A 27,834-nucleotide genomic window follows, 5' to 3' on the forward strand; every position below is an offset into this window, starting at 1 on the left:
AGTGCCATTTAATATTCATTGATTTCTTCCCTGATCCATATGGCATTGAAAACTGCATTGCCTAATTTCCAAACATATTGGGGTTTTCTAATTAACTTCCTGTTATTGAGTTCTCATTTAATCTACTATAGTCAGAGAACACACTCTGAATGATCTCAATCCTTTGAAATTGTGTATGCTTTATGGCCCAGAATATGTTCTACTTTGGTAAATGTTTCATGTGCACTTGAAAAGAATGTGTAAGTGTATATGTAATGTGGGCTCCTTGAGAGAAGGGAAGCAACTGAAGAGAACTCTACTATCGCCCTGGCTCTCTGCCTGGAGGCTCTTTCAAGGCTCAATCACAGGGAAAGGAAGTCCAAGAAAGGCCTGGCTTGTTGAATCAAAAGAACAGATACTGGAATTCAGAGAGCTGAGGAGGCTGGCATTTGTAGGACATAGTCCTGAAAGAGAGGGATTGATGTAGAGAAAGAGCTCCAAATCTGAATAGGAACTCTTGCTTCTGTTGCTGACTTCTCAGCTGTGTGACACCAGGTGACTAATTACCAGACAGCTATAAGCTGAGCAATTCTCAAAGCTCATGTTGATATTGGAACATTAGAGTTATGACAATATATAGAAGTAAAGAATTTGTGAACAGCTTTGACAATCAGTAGAGATCCCAGAAAGGTTAATCTTAGTAATAGATTTCAGTTAGACTTAGAATACTGGCTACTCTTAAGCCAACTCGACAATGTTTAAAAGTAAGCCATAAAAAAATCAGATAAATTCATAGTAATTGAACTGCATTTCAAAAATACTCTTTAAAGGAAGAAAGAAAAAATCCTGACATTCAACATTGTAACATTTACAAAGTTCAGTATTTAATAAAAAATAATTTGGCAAGTAATGAAGTGGGCAACTATTATCTATAGCAAGAAGTCAAATAAGTCAAGAGAAATAGATTTATTTGTGGATGGCAGGATTGCATATCTATCTTAATGAATATGCAAAAAAACTATTAGAATTAATAAGTGAATTTAACAAGGTGATAAGCTATAAGGTCAATACACAAAAACATGTTTTAGTGAATAGCTGTAAAATGAATAAAATGAAATTCAAAAACAATACCATTTATTATAGCAATAAATCATGAAATATATTAATGATAAATTTCACCAAATATATAGAAGACCTTTGAACAAAACTACCAAACACTGCTGAGCAAAATTAAGAAAGATGTACATAAATAGTAAGATATACTATGTTTACAGATTGGAAGAGCTAGTGTTAGAATATTAATTATTCCCAAATTGATCTGTAGATTCGGTATCTGAAAAACCTTAAAGGCTATTCTTTTTGTTTTACAAATTAACAAATTGATTCTGAAATTTATGTTCAAGGGCCTAGAATAACTAAAGTAATTGTGAATGAGAATCATAAATGTATAGATCTTATACTATATAATTTCAAGATTTAAAATAAAACTGCCTTAATCAAAAACAATGTGATGTTGGTATAAGGATAGATGACTGGAATACAATAGAATGGAGAGACCCAAAATAGACATATATGTTGTACTGATTTTTAGGAATGTGTCAAAGTAATTCAATGAGGAAATGAGGCACTATTAAACAAATAGTGCTGGAACATCTAGTTCATGTGGAAGAAAATGAGCCTCAACTCATACTTCACCCATTACATAAATATAACTTGAAATGGATTATTTTCCCACTAAGTTTTAAAACTAAAGCTGTAAAACTTCTAGAAGAAAAACATAAGAGAAAAATCTTTGCAACCTTGTGCTAGACAAAAATTTCATAGATCACAAAAAGCACAAGGCACTTTTAAAAAATGATAAATTAGACTTTTTCAAACTTAAGAATGCCTCCTCTTTCCAGGACACTGTTAAGAAAATGAATAGGCAAGCCACAGACTGAGGGAAAACATGTATATCTGATAAAGGATTTGTAAACATACATAAATGTTTATGACTCAGTAAAAATAATCCAATTTAAAGATGGGCAAGTGATTTGAACAGAAACTTCATAACAGAAAATGTATGAACAGCTAATAAACACTTCCAATGTACTCATAATCATTAGGAATCATGGAAATACAAATTCAAATCACAATGAGATACCATTACTCACTCTGTAGAGTGTCTAAAATTAAAAAACAAAAAACTAATTGATGCTACCAAGGATTGCCAAGGATGGAGCTACTGAAACTCTATACACAGTCTGTGGTTGTGTAAAATGGTACAATGACCTTTGGAAAACAGATTGGCAGTTTATTATAAAGTTAAACAATACTTGCCATATGACCTAGCAATCACAATAAAAACCTATATACACTTCAAAGAATCATACTCAAATATTTATAGCAGCCTTATTTGTAATGGCCAAACACTGTAAACAAGTCCAAGGTCATCAATCAATGGATAAACAAAGTGTGGCATATACACACAATGAATAAAAAAATTTAATTACTGATATTTGGTACAACTTGAATAAATATTAAAAATATTATTCTGAATGAAAGAAGTCATGTACCAGAGTACATACTATATGATTTCAATGGTGTGAAATTCGAAAACAGGCAAAACTGATTCATAGTAATAGAAAATGGCTCAGTGGCTGCGGAGGGCTAGGTGTGTAGGTGGGACCAACAGGAAAAAGGAGAAAGATTTAGGGCTGAAGAAAGTGTTCTGTTCTTGGTCATGGTTGTGGTTACATGAGTATGAGTTTGTCAAAAGTCATGCACCTCAACCTAAAATGGGTGGCATATATAAATTATATATCAATTGCATTAACTTAATTTTTAACAACAAAATACATATTCCCATACCATCCATTTCATGGAGCACAAACTCTCTAGCCATAGGTCTCCTTGGTAGCATTTGGCACTACTAAGGTTCAAATCTGTGTTTCTGATTCTTAAATTGCTACTCCTCCCTAACCAAAATAGTGACCAATGTGAAGGATGATGTAGATGGAAGAACAGTTGTATAGACCTGGAAAATACCTAAATCGGATTTGGTCTCTGTAGTGGAATGTGTGGATCTCAGGAAGTAGCAGCTTGGTGATGACAAAGAAACAAGACAGCTGCTGCAAAAAGCAAAGTCTACCCTTTCTTCCACATGTTACAGTATGGAAAATAAGACTTTTATGGTTCAGGAGATAATTACATAGTTGCATCCTATTTACCTTTGTGCATCAATATTTGGTTCAAGGCATCAAAACTTTTTGGTCATGTGTATGCAAAATAATTATCACTTATTGTGGGTTTATCATTAGGCACCATATTTTATCCTCACAGTATTCCTGTATTTTATATACTATTATCCCATGGAACTAATGAGGGAAGTTAGTCTCAGAAGTAAACTAACCTCTCCAGGTTTTGATAACAAATGCCAGAAATGGGATTTAGACTCAAGACTATGTAAAGACTTGTTCTTAATACTGTGCTGTACTTTCCACTATGTGCCCACGATCATATATTTTTACTGGAGGAATTTCTGAAGACTAAAAATCAGTGATAAGGTTCCAATATTATCTCAATGTTTTAAGGGATGTTCCAATATTGGAGCAGTTGTTTTAAGGGATGTTACCTTTGCTTTAATCTTTTTTGCCACTCCATTTGTCACCAAATTTTCTAACAATTCTGTATTTTTTGGACCCATTCCTCTACCCTGGCAAAACCTAGACTTTTCTAAAACTCCAATACTAGTTTGGGGGGGACTAGAAGAGGGAAAACAACATTTGGTTATGTGCTGGGCACCACATTAAGCACTTATACATGCAGTCTCTCTTATTTGTTAATGCAATATTGTAAAATAGGGATTTATATCTTCATATCATATGTAAAGCAACTGAGGCTTGGAGGGATGAACTGACTTCCCAGATATGTAATGACAGAGCCAAATGTTTCTTTTTGAAACCTACTGAACAATGAAGTGAGTTAGCTCTCTGCTGAAAGTAATATATACAGTTAGGAATTTCAGTTGCAATGTTGATTATTTGTGAAAGCTACCCTGGAAGATTTGTGATACAGGTTGACATACTGGGTGAGATGATTCATTTTTATTCTCACAAGTAGCAGGATGCCTGAGACAGCAAGTTGAGGGGAAGCGAAGATGCTAACAAACGGCTGTGGGAAGGGTGCATCAGGTTCCAGGAACAGGAGGCACAACTCCAGGATGCCAGCAGCAAGTCCCTTTAGTGAGCCTCTGATGGAACATCCACCCTGAGGGAGAAGCGCTTGATAGGTTGGGGCAAGATGTTTGCCTTCTCTGTCCTTGCAGCAGGAAGATTCTAGGCAGAAGGGAGGCATGGACTAGAAGTTCTGTGCTTGCTGGTGGGTTCTTTTCAGGCAAGGGCTCTTTCTGAGAAGATAGAAATCACCTTGCTTCTTATCACTAACATATTGAAAGGAGAAAAAAAAATTCCAAGGGAAAATTGAAAGAATTTTTAAATAAGATGATGAATGCAGGGGTTAGCACATAAACAAATCAGATAATGTGGGTTCATACTCTCTTGCTTGTCATATTAGAACTCCCATTTGATTTACTTTTGTTTCCATCCTTCATTATTTTTGTTCCTTTATTTCCTCCCCTCCCTCCCTCCCTCCCTCCCTTCCTTCCTTCCTTCCTTCCTTCCTTCCTTCCTTCCTTCCTTCCTTCCTTCCTTCCTTCCTTCCTTCCTTCCTTCCTTCCTTCCTTCCTTCCTTCCTTCCATCCTTTTTCCTCTCATTTAATCATCTGATTCAAGAAACCCAATAAAATTTCTCACAATGGAAAACTGTCTTATTTCTTGTTTGGAAGAGATACTGAGATGTCCTAAGCTGTCTCTTCTATGACCAATTCGGCAGAATCAGGACATTAAGTTTTAAAGGAGCAGAAAAGAGATAAAGTAAATCCTTACTTCTACAGAAATATGTACTGCAGCAGACTTGAGCAGAAATTATCAATTTTTTACATAGAAAATTATTTTGTAAACCATTTTAAAACTTTTATATCTAGTGCTTATCAATACAATCAAATATAGCAATATTTCATTCTCATATTTTATTAAAAATTTACCAAGCAACTTACATAATACAGAAGCAAAAAAATGTTAGAAAATATTAGAAAACAGTTTAAAACACATAAAACGGCTTTATGGGAAAAGAGTGGGGCTTGCAAGGAAATTTAGAGTTTACTGTCATCATAGATGCTGTCAAATCTACATTTTTGGAATTAAATATAAAATCACATACTCACATGATACATAATAGTATGCTTGAAATGAGCCCCTATCAGTTACTTACCTGGGACAAAGTGACTTAAAACCAGACACTATTTCAAGCACAAGCAGTCATGGATGGGCAGTTCCAGGATGTGGTTGTTGTTTTAATTGTGCCAGCAAGAACACAGCCTCATTCTTTCTTTGTTCTCTCCTATCCTTAACTGTTGGCTTTTATCCTCAAATTGTAATTTCATATTACAAGATATTTACTATATCTGTAGGTGTCATGGTGTTATTTGAAGCAGGACAAGGGTATATGGGTCATGGACTTAGTAGAAAACAGCAAATTCATGGACTTAGTAGAAAACAGCAAATTCACTTCTGCTAGTTTAATCTTAGAAGTGATTGATTTATGATATATTCAATAACTTCTGAAACCACTGGATAGGTAGGGATAAAGACCCTAGGCACAAGTTCCAGGAGAAAATCCCAAAATCTCAATGGACAACATCCCAGGAACTTCATCCACTCCCATAGCTTAGCACTCAATTCCAAGAACTCGGTTTTACTGAAACTTGATTTTACTACTAAATCTGCATTGGAAATATCAACCTAGCTATAGGATAACCAACTGTCCAGGTTTACCTGATGCTTAGGTTCTGCAGGATACAAGACTTTCAGTGGCAAAAGTGTGAATGCCCTGGGCAAACTGCAATGAATAGTTCCCCCTAATTCGGGACCGCTAGGAAATGGCCACCATTGCAACTGATGATACCAAAATGCACATACCTCAACCATCATCCACCCATAATGACCAATGGAAGCTCCACACAGAGCCTATTTCTTAACAGGGCTCACTTCTAGATCATTCTCATGACAGTGTCTGATCGATGGAGCCTATAGCCTCACTTGATGCAGTGGTACCTGGAAATGAAGGGGGATTCTGCACAGTGATGAATGCAGCTCAAGGGCATTTCTTCCTGAAACTATGTCACCATCTAGATAACGCAGGTCTTTTTCTCCTTTTCTCCCACTGACTTTTCTACAGTCTTCTCCCTTAACATATCATATCATTTTTGGAGTTTATTTTTATGTCTTTCTCACCTACCAGTTGAATACTGCTTGATGGTAAAGATAGTTTATTCATCTTCCTATTTCTAGTAGCTAGTGTGGCACCCAAGAAATCCTTTAAGTTAGGATGAGAAACATAAGCGCAAATATGTGTACCTTCATCCAGATGAATCTGAGTAGATTCCACCTCAGATGCTTAAGAGCTGAGGACTTTGGGTATTTGTACATTTCTCATCTGCAGCATATTGCATTATTATATCATGAAATATACCATATCACAGCATATCATGTTATATAACATATTGTATACCTACTTTATAGGTTGCAATAAGGAATGAATGAAATACAATTTATAAAGCACTTCAAATGGTACTTAGACGCTGATAAATGTTCAGTGATATGCTTTCAGAAATTGGGATGGCAATTGATGTGTTTTTGTCTTTCCAACTAGAATAAATGCTCCAATTGGGTAGGAAATTGCCTGTCTTGGTTACTCTTTATCCCCAGTATATGGAGTCTGGGACATAGCATGAGCTTCATAAATATTTTTTAGCAATTGAATGAATTGGATTTTGATGGAAATATATTGAAGAATCCTGAAATTCCTCAATTTTGCCTTACCAATCCTACCTCCCCTCCTCTCTGAGCGCACTAAGGGGGTTTTACATAAGGAGTCCAAAGAGGAACCAAAGAATTCCTTTATCATAAGTTGTACTACAATTGTTTTATTGCAAGTGTTTATAAGTTTTACTATGAGTGGGCCCCAACACAGACCTCTGAGATGGGAAAAGCATCTGAAACTTTTGATCCAAATACCACAGGCGGTAGGGTGGGGATCTCTTTAAACTGAGGAATAGATCTAGTTTTGAATCATGAATCCAAAATACCAAATTTCAATGTGACTGTGGGCAAGTCACTTAATCTCTCCACTCCTCAGTTTTATCATTTGTGAACTAAGGGTTTTGGACTAAATAATCTTTAAATTCTAAAATTATGTGTCTCAGCAAAATTTAGTCATTGTTTTAGATCCCTCTTTTTGAAGAAATGTAAATGACTTCACCTTCAAACTGTCAGCCCCCAAAAAGATTTAAAACCTGTGTGATTCATGACTCATTTTAAGAAGAAAGTGACATTTCTACCAGAGTTTTAAACTGGGGCAGTCTGATGGCAAGCTGTGCCATGAAATCGTCTCTACTGCTGTAAAGGCAAAGCAGAAGTAAACATTGCATGCTCTTCAGGGGGTATTTTTATTCCAGAACTCCAACTTACTCTTAGGGTAGTGAATAATTTCATTTAAAAATGTAAATCTACCTTTTAATGTTCATGCAACATTGTTTTTTTCCTTAAACTGTAAAGCATCCCGTTAAAACTTGCAAAGTCCTGCTGACTCTTTCTCCTCACACTAAAGCATTGTTGCCTCCAGTCATAGTTCACCTGTTAAGAAACTGGACTTGCCTTAGCCTGGTCTTATTCACTGCCCTTCCAAACCTTTTTCCATCTCTAAAAGACCACGCTAGGGCTAGAAACAAATCGGATTTTCTGAACCATTTTGTTTAAAAAATTCTGATTCTGAATGGGATTGTAAGGGCTATAATAGAGGAAATCATTTGGGGGCAGTAGTGTTAGGCAGCTCGTCCCTAGAGTTTTCCAGCTACCTTGGTTAGAGAAAATCTCTAATGAGGACAAGGTCACTGGCACCTACTGAATTGTCACAAATCCTGTGGCATAAGGTGTATTCCTAGATTTGCACAAAAACCTGTCTCATTCATTCACATAACCAACTAGAAGCCAGGGACTAAAAAAATATATATATTAATATTAATTAGCAATATTTAAGCACTTAGGATGTGCCAGGCCCTGCAAGCTGTGTGTTTTACATACAGGATCTCATTTGATCCTCACAACAACTGTTTAAAGTAAATGATGTTATTATAACCAGTTCAGATGAGAAAACTGAGACTTACATAGATTAAGAAACTCACTCAAGGAGAAGAGTGAAGAAGCCATATTCCATCCAAAGCAACCTGAGTCCATATCATTCTAAACAGAGTTCTTGTTCCTCTGGAGTGTATACCTCCCTCCATGGGGAGTCAGATACTAAATGTTAATTACTTAAAATAACTTCGATTATTATTTGATAGGAACAATTAATCATTATACAATTGAGATAAACTTAAAAAAGGATGAAGCTGAGTTACCAGGAACCCAGGGAAGAAGAAGATTCTCCCAGGCATTTCTGCTCACTGCAACTCTGGAGTCTTAACAGGGCTCTCCAGCAAGGCCACACTGAGTGAGGACCAGGCTCGGGGTGTGGAGGCTGTGGCCGTCTTTTGCATGTTTCAGACAGTGTTTGATATTGGGAAGACCAATACAGAGCAACGATATTCCAGGAGGCCATCAATTAAAGAAGGAAGAAATAAACAAGACTGGGGGTCCATCAGCATGGAGATCTACGAGGAGGGGGACCAGCTCTCAGAGGCTGGAACCAGATGGGGGTCAGGGCTGTGGAGTCAACCACAGACTAAGGTGTTTGGCAGGTAAACAGGGACTCTGGGTCTCTTGTACCAAGTATTGTGTTGCAAGGGTATGTGGCTTGGTAATGGGGAATCAGAGAAGCTCACCCAGGAAATGTCCAGGGAAAGCTGTGTATCATGTGTTAGGAGGACAGTCCTGGGAATTCGGAAGTGTAGGGGCCTCAAGTAGCTCCACGGGGGCCAGCAGTTATGGCTGGATTGATCACTAGATCCCAGGATTGGAGACCTTACTTAACTCCCCGTGATTATTCCTATAGTCGCAAGAGCATTCCACCTCATAGTCATGTCCTGCTGGCATCTCCAGAGTAACCTATAAAAATACAAAGAAAAGCCATTTCATAAAAATTGGTAATTTTATTATCAGGTTGTTAAGAACCTTCAGAGGAGAGCACAGTGTAACGTCTCAAGCAGTGGACCCAGGTTTATGGAAATCCCAGAAGTCTCTTCTCCTCAGGAGAAACTCCTCTTCTCTAACAGGAGGGGAGACTTTTGATGTCAAAACGTACAACAGCCAAAACAAATAGTACCTCCAGTTTCCTACTACCTCTCAGAATGATGGTGACAGAGGACTCTGAGTCGGCATTGGTGTAACAGAACTAGAAAGCATCTAGTTTAGATGGAAGTACAAAGACAGGGAGCACTAGGAGAAATGTATCCAGGAAAAAAGTGGAGTTGATACATTGCCTCATGAGTTTTATTATATCAGGGGAATTTAAAAGTTCTCTTGAAATGTTTTTAGATGGTTTAATGACAGGAACAGAGAAACATAAAAAGAAAACATCAACAAATAGAAGGATGCAATTATGAACTCTAGGGAAAAGAAAATGCTATACAAGGAAGGAAAATAAAGGAAAGGAGCCCTACAGTTTGGCCGCGACCAGTTACCAGGCGGATGGCTTGGCTTGGAATCCTAACTTGGGCACTGTGCTGTGTGACCGTGGGAGAGTGTTTAGCATTATTTTTATGGTTCTATAAACGTCACAGCTTGATTTAAATGAATTTAGTAAGAAAACGGAGGATTAGTAGGAGTAAGTGTGAGTTGAGGAGGAGCAGATTTAAAATGAATTTCTCATCTTTCACAGAGGATGTCAAAAGACGTTTCAAAATAGAAAATCAGCCAACAGTAGTATAATGTTTACAGTAGCTGACACATAGAATGCTTATTCTGTTCCAAGAAGGTGACATATCAAGATTCTCCCAATTGCAAGTAATGGACACTCCAACTCAGCCTGGCTTAATAGTAATTAAAATGGGTTCATTGGCTCAAAAATTTGGAAAGTCAGTATATTTAGAGATCAGGTTTCAGGTATGGTGTGATCATTATCTCTGACTATTCCTCCACAATGAGTGGACTGAAGGATTGGCACTCAATATCCAAAGTCTTAAAGAATGACCACAGCCTATTTATTTTACACAACAAGGTATACCCACTATGGCTGTCACCACAGTATAATGTGTCTTTACCATTATTATAATCCCACAGGTAGGCACAAAAACTTATTTAAGTTGTGGTTTTTCAGTGCTAATTTATCAGTGTCGTTTTATTCTTTGTGCTAGGAAAAAACACGCACACATAATAAGAATATTATTTGAAATATATTTACCTGATGATTTTATTTTTAAAATGCTCTCTTTGGAAGTGTAGTTGATATACAATATTATATTGGTTTCAAGTATACAAGAGAATGACTCAACAGTTACAGACATTATTAAATCCTCACCCCAATTACTGAAGCTACTATCTGTCAACACAGTAAGATGTTACAGAACCATTGACTACGTTCTCCATGCTGCAGTGCCATCTCCATGACCAGTTTATATTATGATGGAGATTTTTGTGCCCATTTATCTCCCTCACCCACCACCTGCTTTAGGTTAGCTTTTTTAACTCAAAGAAATTTTTTTCACCACTAGAGGGCAACAGTTAGAATATATTTACAGTGCCACAGTATTTCATTGTATTTTGTTTTTACTTTTTCAAAATAATGATTACAGTAATGATATATTCCATATTTTAACTATTCTTGCCTTTTATATGACTATGTATTCATACTTTTACTTTGGAAAATGTCATTTTAAATATTCTAAAAGTGAAATCCCTGCACATTCTGCCTCTAACAGATTAAGTAACTTAAAAAATAGTATAAACAAGTTAAACAGAAAATCTCGAGGTGTTGAATCTACATGGAAGATTTCAGTAATATTAGGAAGAAAGATAATATTCCACAATCAGGAATGATAAACATGTGGAACCCAAAGGAAAGGAAATTCGTAATTTAGTATGATGAGACCTAAATAGGATTCCCTATAGGACCCAGGGAGAGTGAGACATTTCACTTAGGTTAGATTTCATCAAACTCAAAAAATATTACATATTACTTGCCACTTAACCTATTTATTTCTCTGTAAAATACCTTGTAATGGTGTTCTCTGCCTTGGCCTACTTTGTAGTGAAGTGTATATTTCTTTTACTCTCTTTACAACTTGCATCTCTTTTCCTAATTTTTCCCACTATAACCTTATACAATTTTTACTTTAAGAAAATACGCATTTGAGAGTTTCAAGGGGCTAATACTTTCAAAGTCCTTTTAAATTGTATCACATTACTCTATGTATATAGTGTGGGATTGAAAATTAGAAATACTTTGCTAACAGAAGAACAGTATTTGGCTACCATTCCCTTTATTTATTTATTTTTCACAATACTATTTATATTCTTCATAATTTTTTGTGTTTAAATTCTTTTTATTTTTTATTTTGTAACTGAAATATAGTTGACGCACAATATTATTTTGGTTTCAGTATACAATATAATGATTCAATAAATATATACATTATTAAAAGTTCAACACAATAAGTATAGTTGATGTATCTCAACCTACAAAGATACTACAACATTATTATTATATTTCTTAGTTGTACTTTCACCCCTGTGACTAATTTATTTTATAATCAGATGTTTGTGCCTCTTTATCCCCTTCACCTATTTCACGCATCCTCCTGCTTCCCTGCACTATGGCAACTACCAGTCTGTTCTCTGAGTTTATGAACCTATTTCTGTTTTGTTTGTTTGTTTTTAGAGTCCAGGTATAAGTGAAATCATATGGTATTTTTGCTTCTCTACCTGACTTATTTAATTTAACATAATACCTTCTAGGTCCATTCACTTTAAAATGTGGACTTTCCCAAGGCCCAAAGGCATGTAATGAATAAGGATTTTTTTACTTGAATAAGAAAGAAAGGACTGGAATAAGATGTATAAATATTTCTAAAGGTAAATTATATGAAGTGAGATGTATATAAAAAGGACACATTGCATTTTTCTTGGTTAAACTATATATGTACCTTTATTTAAAACATCCTTCTTCTAGTTTTTTAATCAGACAGATCACAGAGAAATCAAAATGTATTTTATACAAGCACTAAATAAAGGACTGCAGAGTATTGGGTTATGTGCCCAGATGTGGGTAAGATAAACTAAATTATTTCTTCTATCCCTGGCTTTCAAGAAATTGTATAATCATAACTTCTTGGAAAAGTCTCTAAGGTCAGCACTGTAAAGTAAAGTCAAATAAAGCTGAATTAAAACTGTCCACTTAAAAACTCTCGATAAGAAAAGAGTCACAGATGAATCCTAGAGCCTGTTTGTATGGTCTCAACCTGAAAGCAGTGTATAATTATTAGAGAGAAAGTTGAGGTAGGAATTCAAAGTCAAATAAAGTGATACTGTAAGAAAGCCTTTCAAAGTCCTTTTTTAGGAATGCGCTCTCAGCATCTATTATAAAAAGCTATAATACTGTCCTGAGTTAATTGGTTTGCTATATCCCAGAAAAGGGCCTAGCCCACAAGAAATGCAAATAATCTGTTGAGCACCTATTGTTGAAGTAACAAATAGAAAATGTGGCATTCAAAATAGTATCAGACACCTTGAATTATTTTTTGAAATAAATTTATCTTGAAAACAACCTAACAATGATCCATGAGTAGCATTAAATATGGTGCTTTTAAGGTATTTAATTTTTGTGGTAATGGGGAAGAAAATTTATCAAACATATTACTATTTCAAAATATTTATGAAGTTATCACAGTTTATCGAATTGGGATTAGAAACTCATTTTTCCCCTATGTGATTACCATACCGTTTCTAAATGTTTAGTAAAGTCAAGTTTCCTTAAAAGTCTGGCTAAGTGAGAGATTCTCCATCAACTTCTTTCTAAATATATTTAGTACATGGTCGTGCAATTGCAAATGTATTGCCCACCAAAGAGACTTCATATTTTCAGTTATGGATATTACTTTAACAAATTCCAAAAAAGAAAGAGAGCAAAAGAAAAGCAATCGTTTTAATTACGTAAGGGCAATTGCTTCTAAAGTAATTACATATCCTTCCACCAGAGGGCAACATTTGCAAGACATTTAAGTAATCTCTCAAAAGTAGTTCCTCACACCAGGATACAAATGGCAAACCTACCACGTTGCTATTGGGTAGTATCTTCTGTAAATTGCAAAGAATAATATAAGACAATTACTTAAACTATTACATAGAAAACCAATGTCTTTTCATAGTAAAACAAACAATAAATTTACTCTTCTTTATGACAACTTTCAGAAAGAAGCACATTTCTCTATATTATTGGCATTTTTCTCAGTTCATTATGAACCATTCAGCTCACATACAGTGGAAAAATCTTAGGGTTGAACAAATAAAGGAAAAGAGGTTTTACATCAATGAATTAATAAATGAAAATGTCATAAAATTTTCCAAGTAGAAACGATAATAGAGATCACTTACTATAAGCCTTCATTTCATTTATACAAATAAGGAAACTGAAGTTTAAAAAAGGTTAAGTGATTGATTCAAAGTTACAGGGATGAAAATCAGAAGAATCAGTACCCAAACCTAGGTCAGATGATTTCACATTTCATACTCTACACTGGTGATATTCAAAGTGTCATTCATGGGCAAGTAGTCCTGGAAACTTTGTAGAATTGCTGAATCTTGGGCTCCAGCCTAGACGTATTGAATCAGAATCTGTATATTTAATAGTCTTAAAATGTGAGAAACTATTCGAACCCATGCTCCTTCTTCATCACTGGTTGCATGTCTTCTGGCAATTTATTAAATCTCATTTTCCTCCTCAATAAAATAAGAATAAAATTAGCTTGAAGAATAATTATAAGAAATAAGTGATTTCATTTTCATGTAAATAAAAATTACATAATTCATATTTCATGTAAATAAAAATTCATAAATTGTAATATACTACTCATGTTAAATATATTCACTAAAACCTTCTTTTATTTTTCAGAGTGCTTGGGAAGAGAGGACAACTCTCCTATAGGAAGAGTTGTCTAATAATTCAATTTAAGGATCTGCTAAACTTGGCTGGGAGATAACTGGGGCAAGGGAGGATGTTCGGAGAAAGGAAGACTTTTCTGATATCATTAAATTAATACCGTATGTATAACTACTTGTATAAAGATAAATATGTTGACCTTAAGGTCAAAAAGTACATGTTCAATGTTTGGACTTTGGGATCACACATGAAGAAAATCTGTTAGATTAGTGAATAGTGTCCAAATATATGTCTCTCTTATTGGGAGCGGCTATTTTTAATTTAAGAATAGCTTCAATGGCATTCTTTAGTCTCAGGTGACCTAGTAACAATTCTTGTAATTTTCCACATACAACACTTTTCCATTGTTTATGACTTTGCTCAAGATGTCCTCTCTGACTGGGATGTTCTCCCAGTACCATAACCCCTCTCCACCCAATTCTGTGGGGCTGCCATGGAATTTCTCTTCACGTATTGAAACAGACAAGAGTACATCACCTCCTGAAATCTTCTCTGCACACTTTCATTCTTAGTCTGGGTTATTTAATTTGTCCAATTTCACCCATAATTATTTATAATTGTACTTATGTGCGTATTTCCCACGGACAGTTTACAGGGGACATTCCCAGAACCTAGTGCAACTCTTGGCATTGAATGAATATTTTTAGAATGAACAAATTAATATTAGCAGTAATTCTGATTCAAGCACTCACCCTGTTATTAAGAGAGTGGAGGAGAGAGCCAGATGATGTTTATTTCCATAAAGGTGAATGTAATTATGTATTCTAGAAACAATGCTCTCATGTTGAATTTGTATTATTTGATGTTCCCACAGATATATATAGTACAGGCTTAGTAATCAGGTTTCCTGGTAGTTTAGATCTTTAGTCATTTGGAGTGAAACTTAAGCAGGAGTTCTTAGAATAATCATTTTTATAGGACCATGTCAGCCTCACAGGTATTTATTTAACTTCTATTTTTTGTATAACTTCCTATAATTTCAAAATTGTAAATATTAAATGAGTTATACTTAATGAAATTGGTCACTAAAGATTCAAAAACATATTTTGAATAGAACTGAGATTTGTCAAGTTCTGTTTAATTTGAATCTTTTATTTGGAAAGAGGTAGTTTAATGTGTTGTTTTACTTTTCACACCTTTTGGGATAGATATTATTTTGAGGCATTCCAGAGTTTTAGAAAAATCTGGTACAGTGTTTTATTGGAGACATATATTTTAACATATGCTTTTCAAAATGAGAAAGATGCCTCCAGTATCCTTTTCTTTGTCATGATTCATAATGAAATAAAATATAACTATCAAATTTAACAATGGCAGATGGCTTATGCTACTTTTGATAATGTCTTTCAGCTATCCATTGGGAATATACATACCCACTGTATTATTTGACCTATTCAGGGAACATTCTTACATGACTCTGTATTGAGATTCATACTTCTGAGACTTGGACCCAGGATCCCTAAGAAAAATCTCCTTCCTCTGTTGGTTTAAGGGAATACAAGGATTTTAACCTTGAGAATGTGTTTCAAGGGCAATCTCTTTGGTAATCATTTACCCAAATTGCATCTGAAAGGTTTGTGGTTCTTGTCAAGTGCATTAATAATTAACATTAAGATAGCATGGGTTTCTTAATTTGCTTAATGAACTAGATTCATTGATGCTATACTTTTATGCTTGAAAGCAAAAGTTTACAGGAATGTCTCTATAATTCTGCTTTAGGAGAAGATTGTACAAAGAAAAAAAAAGCACATTTTAAAATAATACAAGTAATTTAAAATAAAACTTGAAAATATCATCAGTGATAATTTGTTGACAATCACAAGGTACAGCCACAAATTTAATCAGTATATTGATATTTCAGTAGTGTGTTGTAAATTAGTTAAGTGAAAAACCATATTAATACCAAGGAATTTTTTTATTAAGCTGCTTCTTTTAAACAACAGCACTAAGGTTGCAGTTATTCTTGCAGCCTTTCCCCTCTCTCCTCTCTCCCATACTTCCTCTCTCCCTTTCTTTCTTTTCTTTTCTTATCAGGAGTTAAAACGGAACACATGAATATAATTATGCAGTTTCTGTACATATATTTTATATCCAAGGGAATCCAGGTGCCACGAAATTCCATAAACATAATTGATTTATGTTATAATCTTCCTTCCCTGCTACACGGTGAGAGCTGGCGCCAGCGTGCTGGGCAAATGTAGGAAATCAGAAGTTACTTGTCAATTTTTAATAAAGTCTTCCTTCCTTGCAGAGCCAAATGCACCATTCTCGCTACAAACTCTGGCGATTATGACATATTCCCACTTGGTTTCCATAGCATCCATTCCTGAAGATCCTCAGAATGGTCTTTGGTCAGGGCGATCCGCCCAGCTCCCCGAGAAACTTGGCAACCTAGCAAGCCGAAAGAAGCGTTCCCTTTTCCTGAAACTTACTCTGTCCGTGGTGCTGAACCATTCTGCCGAGGCGCGCCCTCACAAACGCTGTCAGCGTGCTGAAAAAAAATCTATCCTGACACTGCCCAAATCAGAACTGTGTATCTGTTATTCACTCACGTCCTCAAAGAGCAGCAAGCTTTCTCCATCTTAATTCGACTCTACCGCAGACCAGAGTTGCGCCGGCGTGATGGGTGGAGATCAGAGGCAAGGAGGAAAAACTAATTGCAGCATTGCTCACCTGAGACCTAAAATGATCCCATGAGTTTGGAAGTAGTCTGCTTCTTACAGCAAAGACACCATTTTAAAAAGTACTATTCTTTTGACTTTGCCCTTACACAAGGGTTCTGTGATATTTCCGCCCCTCCGTTTAGAAGCCACAAGATTTGACCGCAAAAAAAAAAAAAAAAAAAAAAAGGCTTTGCAAGTCGAGACTTTGCATTGTTTTCAGTGGACTGACTAGCAGGACAAGGACTCGTCTGCACCTGCCCAAATACCATGGCACTGCGCGCGCCCTTTGCCACCGGATCCTCCCCTTCCAATGAGACTTTCTGATTGTGTCTACCAACTCTCCTATTAGGAAACCGTGGGTTGCTTGCAGCTATTCTGTTGTATTCCGTTCTCTCACCCTCCCTCCGCTCTCTCACTCGCACTCTTGCTGGAGGCATACCAATACCATTCTGTTGAGAAGAGAAAGACCACAACTACCTTAAGCGATTAAGACAATATGCGCAAGTCTCGTCTTTCATAGCGATCAGTATTTAAATCTGGCAAGAGCCGACACCAGTGTTTGCAAGAATGGAGTCGGTAAAACAAAGGATTTTGACCCCAGGAAAAGAGGGGCTAAAGAATTTTGCTGGAAAATCCCTTGGCCAGATCTACAGGTAAGAGAAAGGAAACCTATATTTGCCTGGGGCTCAGCATGAAAAAATCTGCAGGGCTACTTCCGTAAAACCCTGGTTGCTTAGAGAGATTGTAGTGTGATCGGAAAATCTTTTTTTGTTCCTCATTGCTGGAGTAGGGCTGCTCTGGAAACCTGCTTGTTAATTCAGGAATGTTGCAGTAAATGAACCTGTCTGCTTTGTGTATCTGTGTGTGTGTGATTTTTGTTTTTGGTACCTGCAGAATCTCATCCTTTCCTGCCCAGACTTAATCCTCTTTACGATTGAGAAATGACCAGCACCTGTTCAAAGAACCTGTCTTTTGTTGCTTATAAAGACACCAAATTAAATTCCTTTGATGCAGACAAATGAATAAAAAAACACAATTCTCTAAAAAAAAAAATAACCAAGAAATTCCAAAGAGTAATAGCAAAAAGAAATTTAGATCTCAGTTCAAAACCACTCCAGTAGAGAATCCCCCAGTGGAATCTTCCTTCAGTATGGAAGGAAGAAGAATCAAAATATATAAATAATTGATGGCTGAAGCAGCTCCTCTCTTTGAACCCAAAACAATGTTTTTAATTATTTGACTTCTCCTAGAAGTGTTATGTCTTGCATTTGAAATGTCACAGTGCTAATGAGAAAAACCACAGTAATAATCAGCAAAATGACATTGAAAGTACTAGAAATGATTTTTTAAAAATAGCCTCCCTATAGTCACTGTACTAATTATGCTGTAAATTTCACAATCTTAAATCCTTCCAAGAATATTACATGAATACACTTTCTTAATAATATGAGAAAAATCAAGAGAAGAGAGCAGAAACGAAAGGATAAACGATTCCAAGAGAATGCTAACTTTCACATTTGGGAAATTGAAGCTCTTAGAAATGTTTAGAAAATATTTTAAAAATGGCCAATGCATCTCCCAATTTTTCAAACCTTTTCAGTTCTGGTGGGCTTCATGTAGGCACCGTCAGGCACCTATGCGGCAGTAGATACCGCATGGGCCCTGCAGTCCTAGAGCTGCCCCAGAAAGACCTGTTCTTTCCCAGCCCAATTGCCATCAGGTGGAGAGTTTAGGTGCAGAGTTCAGCTTTGCATATGTGAGCATATGAAGCCAATGTTTTTAACCACATCAGTTTTATTTCTCTCTCCTAGAATAAATAAACTGCCATGTGTTCTAACACTGGGATTGGACTTTAGGAATAAGAACATAGCTACAAAAACCGTTATGGCCTATTCATCCCGTGGTATTTTGTAGAAATTAGAAGCTTGACATTTTTTTCTGGTAGCCTCAAATTGCTTGACAGTCATATCCCAAGGTGTGCATTCTTGGAATTAATCTCAAATTTTCATTTGTTTTACCCGTGTGTATGAAAACAATTGTGTGTGGATAGATCATTTAAAAGGGCACACACAAAAATAAATTATATGGTGTATTGGAAAACATCAGCAAATTTTAAACGGAGAGGTTCTTTGTTTAAATGGAATGTAACCATCTCAAGGGCCCACGGTAATTGTATTGTTATGTTCGAATTCTCTTTTTATAGAACTTTCAAGCACATATTGTGAACTAAAACAATACTATCAGTATTCCATCACTGTTTTCCTCTCTTTCTTCCCCCCAAGGACGGAAACCCAAAAAGGAATAGAATTAGATGGGCGAAGTCTTGTGAAATACTATGCAAATTAGAAAACACAAAAGGAATGTGGTGTTCTACCTTGGCGTGCGACACCTTATCAGAGTTGATTTGGGGGCACGTTTGTGTATCTGAGAATCGCATTTTACATCTTTGGACATGGCCCCCTGGTGTTTTTCGGTGTTTGTAACCGAGGTAGTAATGACGCAAGAGTGTGAATAATTAATTATTCATGTTCCGGCAGTAGGAAGCTTAGGTGTCGGCCATATGTTGCGGAGGCCTTTGTTTCAAACTCGAGTAATAAGGCGAAAAAAGTAAGAATGTGTAATAGGAGAGTAAACGTTGAACTGGCATTCTGGAGCTGGAGAAGGGGAAGTAGATGCGTGACACCCTCGGAGAGCGTTCACAGACCTTCTCCGCGGGGCCGGGACCGGAGCGGCCTTAGTCCGGACTTAGCTGGGGGGCGGGATCGCGGCGTCCTCACCCCAGAGAGCTCCACCTTGCCGGGAAGGAAGGGGTATCGCGGCTCAGGGCTAGGCCAGGCCACCCGCAGCGCAGCGGCCGGCAGGAGGCTGGAAAAAGCCGCCTGTCGCGGCAGAAAGCACTGCGGGTGCGAGGCGTGGACACAGGTGCTGGGGACCCCTTCCCTCAAACTGCAGACCCGGCAAGAAAGTTATGCCCAAGCGGCCTGTACGTGTGATTCAAGGTGCCGCATGATGGATCCCGAGGGAATGGGGACTGGCTGTCTTAGACCAGAAGGTATTAAAGGGAGGCTGCCGCGGGGAGGGCACTGTCAGCAGGCCGGGGAGGTGAGGGGTCCTGAAGCCTGGTGTCGCCTTATCACCTTAACAGGGTCCTGAGCACTGGCAGGGCGGGCCTCCGGGTGCCTAACCCGCGGCCAACCTGCCTCTCCCCGTTCTGCCGCGCAGGGTGCTGGAGAAGAAGCAAGAGACCGGGGAGACCATCGAGCTGACGGAGGATGGGAAGCCTCTGGAGGTGCCTGAGAAGAAGGCGCCTCTGTGCGACTGCACGTGCTTCGGCCTGCCGCGCCGCTACATCATCGCCATCATGAGCGGCCTGGGCTTCTGCATCTCCTTCGGCATCCGCTGCAACCTGGGCGTGGCCATCGTGGACATGGTCAACAATAGCACTATCCACCGCGGGGGCAAGGTTATCAAGGAGGTGGGCAGCCGTTGGCCGCGGGGTTTCGCGAGGCCACTCACCTGTCTGAGCCTTCTAGCTCCCCGCCCCCCGAATGAGGAAGGCCCGGATGCACCCTCAGCCTCATCACTGCCATTCTAGAACAGACGCTTGGGTATTATTCCCGTTGCCTCTTGGAGCGAGCCGGGGCTGCTCTCTCGGCCTTCCTTTCTTTACCTGCAAAGTGGAAAATAGCATCTAGCTCACTAGGTTGTTGTGAAGAGTGACTTCAGACAAAAGTTGGTGCTTAATAATGTCAGCTAAATCTACATCGAAATATTTTTCTTTTACTCGAAAGAATAGAGCAGCATATGTTATAATTTCCCCCTGACTTCCTGCTAAGTATTCTTAATAATCAAAATGATACAAAACCGACAAATCAACTGTACGCAGATCGGCTGTTTCTGCTCAGGGACTTTGAAGAGCAGGCCACCTAATTGGTCCGCGTGAGAGCTTCCGCTCAGGAAGAGTCCCCCTAGGTCACGGGAATCCAGTCCCATAATCTTAAAATGTATGTGTTAGGGTAACGCACAGGGAGAGGCGGAGCAACGCATGGCCACAGAAACCCGTCGGTCCAGACTTCCTGCTTAGGGATCTGAGCGGCCACACACCAGGGAAAGCAAGGGTTGGGAGGAGGAATTCGGGAACCTACTGCGGATGCGAAGCGGTGAAGTCCGCTGGGCCCTGGGGATTCTGGGAGACCCTGTAAAATGCGTTTGGTTTCCAAGTTTTATTCAAAGGGAGAGAAAAGGTCCCCAGTTTTGGCAGAATAAGCGCTCCTTCACCTTCCTGATGCATTTATTTCGCTCCACTTGGAGGGGACGCCCAGCCTGGCGAAGGCGAAGCTAGGCCTTGACCTTCAGACACACTCCCTCGCCGGCTCTTAGGCGCAGTCCTGAGAAACACCTCTCTCTCCACTGACTCCCCAGCATTCCCCGGGCTTCTCCAAATCTTTCCAGCCCACGTCCATCCCCATTTTGCAGGGATCATCCTTCCTCCTAGTTCCTCCAACCTCTGCACCTTCTATCCCCAGGATTTCCGCAGTTGAATTCCACTCTCCAAAGCGACTCAACGCGTACGCACTGGCCGGCGGCGGCTTAAGGGGCCCGCCAGGTGTCTCTATCCCCAGCCAGCAACGGAATCTCCTCCTGGAGAGCCCTTAATTTCCAACTCCGGAGCTCAGTGGTCACTCGTCCAAGGGGTCTGTCCGGCCCGACGTGATAGTAGTAGTCGTGGAGCAAAGCCAGGGCTCCCAGCTTCGCTAGTAACCACAATACAATTTAAGTGAGCACGGTTTTCAGTTAAAAGAGGTATTTCTTTACTATAATAAGGTATGGATTCAATTTTGTTAGGAAACGAAAATTAAACCACCTTCATCTCCAGAATGCAGGGAAGCACCCGGGGGGGTTGGTCCAAGAAATACTGAACATCAATCTTCAGTCTAAGCACTGATTCTACTCTCTCCCCCTTCATCCGTTTTTTCCCCCTGATCCCTGCAGAAAGCCAAATTCAACTGGGACCCGGAAACCGTAGGCATGATCCACGGTTCCTTCTTTTGGGGCTACATCATCACCCAGATTCCAGGTGGCTACATCGCGTCTCGGCTGGCAGCCAACAGGTAACGCGCCGGCAGGGCCAGGGCTCGCTGGGTGTCGCGGGGCTCGTACCCTCCGAACGGGCAGCAGAGGCTGGGGAGCAGGGACTACAGACCCGCCGAGGTTGGGCACTCCTGGGCCAGGTCTCCTCGTCCCTGGTATCCCCTTTCGGGGCTGGAACTCTTGGTACCTCCTTCCAGACTAAGGTAACCGCAAAGGATTTCAGCTTGCCTGGGCGGGCCGCCTGTTGCCGCTTCCTCTCTGCCCTGGCTGAGCCAGCTTTTCCATACAGGGTCGACAATGCCTTAAGGCCTGGAAGGAGCTGAGGCCCGGCGGGGAACAGGCGGAGTTCGGTCTGTGAGGCTGGGTGCACAGGAGGGCGGGGGCGGGGCGCACGTGCTGCGCTTTCGCTGGCGCGTCCCGCGGGAGTCCCGGCTCCCCGCAGCGCTGACCTCGCAACAGGGCACGTCGAACGTCGGGCCCGGGAGCCCGCCCAGATGGTGCTCTGGGTTTGAAGAATTGGTTTCTATGGAGGCAGGCGGGATTTCAGCGTCCCGGGTGCGATTCCACCTGTTAATGAGCTCCGCTGAGTAGGGGCGGGGCGGGGAGGAGGGAGGTGTTGGGAGGCGCTCAGCTGCGGCTTGCGGCCTCCAGCCTTGCCGCGGTGGCTGCAGCCGAGGACCTAGCGCCAGCCCAGAGGAGTGCCCGCAGGACCACCTGCAGGGATGCCCCGAAATTTGGGTCATAAGGACTGATGAGGTGGGAGTGTTAAGGAACACAGCTAGGCCAACGGAGCTGTGAGAGGCAGCTTCGTTCGCTTCATTGTGTGTATTATGATGAATACAGCTAAATGCTCCGTACATACGAAATTTTAAGCTGAGAACTCATGCACCCTCCCTACCAGGTATTACAGCAGAGAGACCCCAAATAAAGACTTCGGTTCTTTCTTCAGATCTGGCACCTTTTACTTCACCTCTCTCCCTCCCCACAAAAATAATATTTTCTCGGGAAGAAATCTAGAACTGGGCATCTCTCTAGATCGCCTCATTGCTTTTGTTAACTGGTCTCTCATCTCAGTGAAATTTCCCAGGGCCCTTCCCTTAGCTTCTGTCACCTGCAGTCCCATTCATGGAGGTGTCTTCCTGTCCAGTTTTCTCTGTGGACTCCAAGGCCTAGGAAGGAATTCTTGGAAATTTATTTTAAGCTTAAAGATCCCAGTGGGAGGATTTTTGGATAGTCCTTAAAATGTCAAGAGGAGAGTGCAAAAGATTAGAAATAATGCCTTTTGAATACCGTCTTTACCCTAAATCAGGGTTATAAACACTCAGATCCAACAGGAGGCAAATGTTCTTTTTAAAAAGGAATCTTTAAAGTGAAAATCACCAACTGCTTCGAGGACTCAATTTTATCAATGGGATAGAGGAAAAAATGATATTAGGCAGAAACATTTAAAGGAAATATTCCCTTAAATATTACTGGTAGTAAACATGTTACATATTTGCTTTCATATTTCACATTATGCTTTGCATAATGTCTTGAATCTTTTTGTTTCCTAAAAAATACTTTCTAAAACAAAATAAACTTCCAGAAAGAGACCCCAAACGTACATATATGAAATATTTTTCATTTCAGGAGGAAAACATAACAATTCACCAAAAAAATGATACAGGAAAAACCTAAGTATAATGTGAAATGAAAATAAAATGGCTGTACCTTTAAGTTTTTTTCAGAGTCAAAACCATCAGCTTGCCAAATGTTAAAATGCTAACATTTTTCTGCCAGGAAAAAACACCAGGGATGCCCCAGCTTTCCCTATTGGTAACACCGGGAGGTCAAACAGGTTTTCCTGGTTTAAAAAAAAAAATGCCATCTTATTGCCATCATTTGTGTCTTGTTTAGAGAAGAAAAGAATGATGCTGACTCAGGTTCTAATTTACTTGGTAGATTTTCCTGAAAAGAAAGATTTCTGAATTTTAGAATTTTCATTTGGATTTGAATTCACCTTACCTTTGGGTATTCAAGGGAGAGAAACTTAATATTGTCATGTACAGTGCCTTGTATTCTACAAGACTGAAAACATTAAGCTAAAATTTATTATAAAATATTATGAACATGTAGAAAATCATTTCCTTTCTACCACTTAGGATTTTTTAACATATTTGCTTCATTTAAAAAATGTGACAAAACATTACAAATACAGGTGAAGCCCCTATGCAAACAGGTTTGAAAAATATATAATATTCTCTTTTGTGACTATAAAAGTACTATATTCATTATGCTTCAGAAGATTGGAGACTGTTGAGAATTAGGCTTGGGGTTGATTAATGATTGTGCATTGAGTCCCCTATACAGAATTTTATTGTTGTTAGCAACCATTTGATCAATAAATATGAGAGATGCCCTCTCAAAAAAAAAGTACTATATACTAAAGAAAGAAACTGTATAAAAAAGAAAAGATAATAAAATCATAAATAATGTAATCAGGCAGACACACCTATTATTAACATGTTGGAAATGTCCAACTAGTCCTATAAGTGCTCCATAGTATTTCATTTCTGAAGGCTTTTTGAACACAAAATCTAAGAGATTTTTAGAATTGACTTTAAGGATGTACATGTCCTATCACGGTTCTTTTCAAAAACAGTGAAAACAACACAGCAAGACCAGTTTTCCACCTATAAACATTGTATGTTTATAGTTCCTCCCTACAGATTTTTAATAGTAGAACAAGATTTCCCTTGGGTGGGATACCAGGGACAGATTCCTTTCCCTCTAGGTGTAGAAGAAGCTTGCTTTGGAAACTGTTTGCCATCACTGTTATAAGCGGAACTGGAATTGAGGAACCAAGGTGTGTGGCGACAGCTCCTCTAGAGAGAAGGGCTCCTGGTTACACCTCCTGGCAAATTTCTCAATGAAAAACCAAGAGCAATGATTTGGCTTCTCCATTTAATGGATTAAGCAAAAGCAGCCCCACCCTTGGTCAGAATAGAGATTCTTGGACCTTTTTCTGGTCAAATACTTAAGTGTTCTCCATTTCCTTCCCATTGAGAGCTCGGAGAGTTCTTGGGAGAGGAAACTCAGTCTCAGAGGAGAGTTCTGGCATCATTTTTTCCTTTGTCTTTCTTTAAAGGGCTATTGCACATCCTGGGTGGTAGAATTTACTCACCTCCAAGGAGGGCCTTAGAATGGGGACTCAGAGGCAGAGACCCCTCACTAAATTGTAATGTTTTTAGGTCAGAACACATTTACTATAGTGATAAAAAGGTGTTGGGGCAAATTAATTTTGTCTTTAAACAGCACAAGACACTAAGCTTACAGTAAGGTAGATATTTACAAATGTGAAATGGCTTAGGACTATTTTTACCTGTCATTTAGAGAGTGATGAAGGAACAGGGCAAATACTTAACGGGAGAAACAGCAGAATTTTTGCAAATAACGTAACCAAAGAAACTTGGATTTACCAAGGGGAGTATTTTGTCAACATTATGTTTTTAATGGATGGTATCGTATTCACGAAGACTGTTCTTGCCTCTGTCTGGGTAGCAATATTATTTAAACCCTGTTTAAAAATGTTCCCTATCATGCTCCAGTCCTCCTGATTTTCCAGCTCTGATTTAATTTTTTACAGAGCATTTATTGCCAGCTGTCATACCAATATTTTACTTACTTTTTAAATTTCATATCTGCATTTCTCCGATAACATTCTAAGCTCCATGAGTGCAGACAATTTATCAATGTTGTTTTTAAGCTGTATCTCTAGCAACTCAAAGAGTGCCTGACCCATGATAGATATTTGTTGAATGAGTAAAATGAACATAACGACAAAGTGTTTTGGGTTTTGGAAAAAAGGCAGCTTGTCATAGTGGTTAAGGTATAGGCTCTGAAGCCAAACCATTTGGGTTTAGACTCTTGAATATACTACTCAATAACCAAATGACATACAACCTCTCTAAGCCTCAGTTTTTATTTCCTTAAAAGGAGGCTAATCAAAGTGCCTACCTGATGTGTCATAACAGCTAAAGAAGAGGATATTTGTAAGGTTTTTAGAAGTGCCTGGTACTCAGTAATTGTTGGTTGTTATCATTTATTATTAATAGCATCTTAAATTTAGAAAAAAGAGTTGAAAGGAAAAAAATTCAATGACCAGTATGACTGTGTTTAAATTTGCCTTAAGTATTAATAATGCAAAAGGATTACTTCTATTGTGATGAAAATGCCTCTTTTCACCTGTCAGATTTCTGGCTTCAAAATTCTTTTCCATATGCGTTGTTCACCATTTAAATTATTGTTCTCTGAGAATGCATCATTCTCATTTGAAGGCTTTTAAAGAGATGTCTTAAAACATATTTCTAGGCAGCAATATATAGAGTGTTAAGTAATTCAGTGCATGCAATTCTTGAATTCTATCCAGGCATTGTAAACACACTTAGAGAAATCCACTTAAGTTTGAGGTTAGACTTCTGTGTTGAAAGTTACAGTTTATTTCCCCTCATCCCTATCCTTTATTTGAAGAGGGTTTGATTCCTAGTGCAACTTTTTATCTTTTCAGGTATTTCTTGGGTTTTTAGCTTGACTTTCCCTAAAAAAAAAAAACCAGTTCTTTGTTTGATAATAGATCAGAGATCACATGCATCTGTAGTATATAGTGAAGTCCCTATAACAGAAAGAATCCATATTAGAGCTGGACAGAACTCATCTAACCTCTTCCTCTTAACTTTACAGACTAGGAAAGGAAGTAGAGAATCAGGGAGGTTGTGACTTGCCCAAGGTCACAAAGAGATTGTGTCCGGCAATGCGTAACAACAGGCTATTTCTACATTGAAAATTTAACATCTCTGCCTAATATTATGTTTCATCACGAAGTTCATTTTCAGCAGCAAGCTGAGCCATCTGCTCTCTGAATGAGTGCCTACAATCTATCACCCCCAAATCCAGGACAGAAATCCAAGAATTAGAGAAGCCTTTAGCAGGCCCAAGGGATTCTTAGATTTTTGTGGCAGGAGAAACATGCTGTCTTTGTGTGTGTCCTGGCTCTTAAATGATTTGGCCATAACATGAGTGGTTCTTTTCTTTCCTCTCCAAAAGGAAAAATCCAAACCTGATAACGCCTTAAACAAATAGTGTGATTGTCTGTAAGAGAAAACATAGTATGTAGAACTTTCTCCCTACCCAGCCCGTTGGCAGCTTGGGCTCCTAGAAGATTGCAAAGGTTTGTGTGTGGGCTGAAGGTAGTGTAGACCTTTTGCCTGCAAAATAGAAGGGGTTCTTCCCTGTAGCTTTGAGTGATACAACTCAATTCATACAGTGAATATAAAAGAGACAATAATTTATATTTAAAAATGAACAGCTTCATTTGTATGGGTTTTTAAATCACTGTGTGCATTTGCATTCATAAAAATGAAATTTGATACACTTTTATTTAAATATTGTGACGTGCCTGATTATACAAAAATCCTCTTATGTGAATGATTTTCAGGGAGCTATTTTAAACATAACATTCATATACTAAGCCCAGACAGGAATGATTTTACTGTTGTTCTTCTTTTTCCTTCACAGAAATAAAATAGTGAAGATGTGCTTTATTTATTGGATAAGCATTGGATATGAATTCTTAAGTCTCATCACCAAATATGCACTCAAACATTATCATCTATCTATCTATCTATCTATCTATCTATCTATCTATCTATCTATCTATCTATCTATCTATCTATCTATCTATCTATCATCTCTCTATCATTTTCCCCCCTCTATTTACCTATCAATTGGATCATCCATTGAAAGCAGGGGTTCCTTAACCCTTCCAGGGAGAAACACTTTCACATACCTTTTGTGTGAGAAAATAAGTCAGGTTATGAACAAAAAGCCTGCTGCAAGAGCCCACCAACTATTCTGGTGGAAATGATTTATACTC

The 27,834-nt window shown here is 38.5% G+C and overlaps 1 protein-coding gene across 2 annotated transcripts in view; it reads left to right on the forward strand.

The window, feature by feature from the left end:
* Positions 1-16,324: 16,324 nt before the first annotated feature.
* Positions 16,325-27,834, forward strand: part of SLC17A6 (solute carrier family 17 member 6) — a 39,032-nt gene continuing 27,522 nt past the window's right edge. The window contains exons 1-3 of one of the 2 annotated variants that reach the window (XM_017644800.3): positions 16,325-17,485; positions 20,055-20,307; positions 21,825-21,943. In XM_017644800.3, the coding sequence (XP_017500289.1) occupies positions 17,400-17,485; positions 20,055-20,307; positions 21,825-21,943 (458 nt within the window). In that variant the 5' untranslated portion in view covers positions 16,325-17,399. Of the gene's footprint in view, positions 17,486-19,487; positions 19,885-20,054; positions 20,308-21,824; positions 21,944-27,834 lie in introns of those variants that run through there. The other variant, XM_037026688.2, reaches the window with a different exon arrangement.

This window comes from Manis javanica, chromosome 11 (assembly GCF_040802235.1).
Source record: "Manis javanica isolate MJ-LG chromosome 11, MJ_LKY, whole genome shotgun sequence".
NCBI lineage: Eukaryota > Metazoa > Chordata > Mammalia > Pholidota > Manidae > Manis > Manis javanica.